The following is a 2,965-nucleotide window of genomic DNA, read 5'->3' as shown; positions in this document are numbered from 1 at the left end:
TCTCTCTCTCTCTATCTATATATATATATATATATATATATATATATATATATATATATATCCTATCCCTCATTCGATGAGAGAGAGAGAGAGAGAGAGGAGGAGGGATTCATCGAATGAGGGATAGGATATATATATATATATATATATATATATATATATATATATAGAGAGAGAGAGAGAGAGAGAGAGAGAGAGAGAGAAGAAGAAGAGAGTTTTAACATCGTAGGAAACTATCCCAAGAGACCTTAAAGATCTAGCCTACGAGCAGAGTTGAACTCAAGACCTTTTATATAGAGAGAAAGAGACAGGTATCACTAACGAAGGCGATCACAAGAAGTTTTGGACAAATTCTCACAATGATTCCCACATTGTGACTTACCTCAACATCATGAGCTTCTGTGAGAGAGGCACCGCATACCTAGCTAGGTACGATTGGGGGCAGCTAGGTATGCCGTGCCCTTTGAGCAAAAGCTCATGATGCTATGCATTGTATGAAAAACACTGAAAAAGACTCCGTCTTCCTACATGAGAAAATTTCTAAATCTTCTTGTGGATGCCTACTGACTAGTGGTGAAAAAGGTGGAGAGGTGTGTTGGCCAATGCGAAACATACCAATGACCATGCGCTACAAATCAACAAGAACGCAATGAGAAGGTTACACTGAAGAGGTGTGGTGGACGCGGGGCATGCCATACACAGGCGTGGAAATGCCCTCCAAGCGGGCTTTGAGCTGCAGGGCCAAGTAGAGCGAGTAATGGCGAGTCTCTTGGAAGCCACCCCCATGGAACCAAAGATTCCGGACTTGGGTGGGCTTCCACATATTACGTATCTCCCGTTCCCATGGACCGGGATCCTTGAGTGTGGCAGAGCCCAAGCCCCAACACTTACCCACCTTGTCTGCAACGTCCTGCGAGATAAACGAGGCTGCCCATGCATTCATATTGCTCCACCCTGTCGCATACACGATGAGGTCTGCTTTCACTTCGCTTCCATCACTTACCACCACAGAGCTTGCCTTCACCTCCTCCACTTCCACCCTGCACTTCAGCTTGATCTCCCCATTGATCACAAGCTCGGAGGCGCCCACATCCACATAGAAACCAGACCCACGCCGATAGTACATGGAGAAAATGCCCGAATGGTCCTCTCCAAAAGTGTGCATAAAACCGGCCTTCTCAAGGCCTTGATAGAACGGCTTGTCCATCGCTGCAAACTTCTTGTAGAGAGGGGCTTGCAGGCGTGGGAACAGCTTGTAAGGGCAGGAGGCCAGTAGGAGGTCCGCCTCAGGAATGGAGTATTTGGAGTCGGCACAGTAGAAAGGCACGTGAGCCTCTGCAAAGGCTGGGTAGCGGATCACTTGCGTGGGGCTACGTTGCAGCATGGTCACACTTGCAGCGCCGCACTCCCACAGATCAGCACAAATGTCGTGAGCTGAGTTGTTGGAACCCACCACTACGCACTGCTTGTCAGCCCACTCCTCCCCGCTCCTGTATTGGCTGGAGTGTATCTGCACGCCCTGAAAGCTCGCCGCTCCCTTGAGGGTGGGCACGTGCGGGAACCCGCTCATGCCAGTGGCCAGCACTAATTGCTTGCAATGGAGCACCATTTCCTCCCCTTCCCTTTCCACCCTCACTTCCCACCTCTGCCGCTCATTCTCATACTTGGCCGCCTTGCACTCAGTGTCCGTCCAATACATCAAGCCCATGGCTTCTGTGTATGCTTCTATCCAGTCCGCCATTCTATCCTTAGAGATGTACACTGGCCAATCATCAGGAAACGGCATATATGGGAAATGAGCATACCACACAGGGGAATGAAGGCATAGGGATCTGTAGCGGTTCCTCCATGTATCCCCCACTCTCTTGTTCTTCTCTATGATGATTGCCGGGACCCCAAGCCGGCGCAGGCGCGCCGCGAGCGCAACGCCAGCTTGCCCTCCTCCTACAATGACACAATATATCTCCTTGCTTCTCTCCAGCTCTTGAACCTCTTCCGTTCTAAGCTCCAGCCATGTCTTCCTGCCCTTGGCACAGACATGCTGCAGCCCCACATCTCTGCGAGGGCCTGCTTTCTCTTCAAAGCCCTTGAGCTCGTGCATGGCTGTGAGAAGGCACCAGCACTTGCCAGCGCGAAGCTTGAGGTGGCCCCGGCATCTGGCCTGCTGCGTTTCAAAGCGGATGAATGCTTGGACGACGTGGGTGGCCTCATCTTCTTCCACGTGGGCCTCGATATGCCAGGCGCTGGGTTGGGAGGCGTCCAGCGTGGCCGCCAGCATGGCGCGGATCTCCTCCCGCGACTCCGCTGTGTACAAATTCCAAGTGAAGGCCAGCAGGTCCCTCCAGAAGCACTCCTCCTCCTCAAACAGCTCCACCGCAGTATCAACATCCCGCTCTTGCAGTGCTTTCTCCAACCTCTCCAGCCACGCCTTCACTTGCAGCTCCGCCATCTCTCTCTCTCTCTCTCTCTCACACACACACACACACACACGCGCGCGCGCGCACGCACACAGACACTGCTTGATCGGACTCGGAAGGTTTTTGGCCTGCTAAAACCTAGGAGTGAAAATGTCTAGTAGTGTGCGGGGTGAAGACGTTTCCCCATGTGTAAAAGTGGGCGGGTGAGCTGTTCGGGTAGGCAAGGAGGATTTCAATAAAGATTAGAAAGTGCTGGCACACTTGTGATACCATACCTTGCAACATTTGTGATATCATGCATTTTAAATAGAGTGCAAATTTCCACAATCACTGTGTGCAAATGCTCTTAGTAGTAGGCTTGCCTACCAGGCATTCCTTGGGGATGAGAGAAGGGAGAGATTGGGATGTGCTTTCTCTGGTTTGTCTTTTTTGCTTCTGTATTGCAGGTGTTGAATTACCTGTTTCCTTACATGACACTCAAAAAACGTAAGGGCAAGTAGAGAGAAACTCAAACTCAAGAAAATTCTACCGGACACTTCATCTATACT

The 2,965-nt window shown here is 50.7% G+C and overlaps 1 protein-coding gene across 1 annotated transcript; it reads right to left on the bottom strand.

Annotated features, from left to right (window-relative positions):
- Positions 1-378: 378 nt before the first annotated feature.
- LOC147416688 (indole-3-pyruvate monooxygenase YUCCA1-like) lies at positions 379-2,588 on the bottom strand. The gene has a single exon (XM_086508145.1). It carries the CDS (start codon positions 2,447-2,449, stop codon positions 659-661), a length of 1,791 nt encoding a protein of 596 aa, XP_086364271.1. The 5' UTR covers positions 2,450-2,588; the 3' UTR covers positions 379-658.
- Between the last annotated feature and the right edge of the window lie 377 nt (positions 2,589-2,965).

Source organism: Adiantum capillus-veneris, unplaced genomic scaffold (genome assembly GCF_014529385.1).
Source record: "Adiantum capillus-veneris isolate H3 unplaced genomic scaffold, ASM1452938v2 Hic_scaffold_601, whole genome shotgun sequence".
In the NCBI taxonomy this organism is placed as follows: Eukaryota; Viridiplantae; Streptophyta; class Polypodiopsida; order Polypodiales; family Pteridaceae; genus Adiantum; species Adiantum capillus-veneris.
Note: the sequence above shows the minus strand (reverse complement) of the source record. Positions and strands in the feature narration are given on the sequence as shown.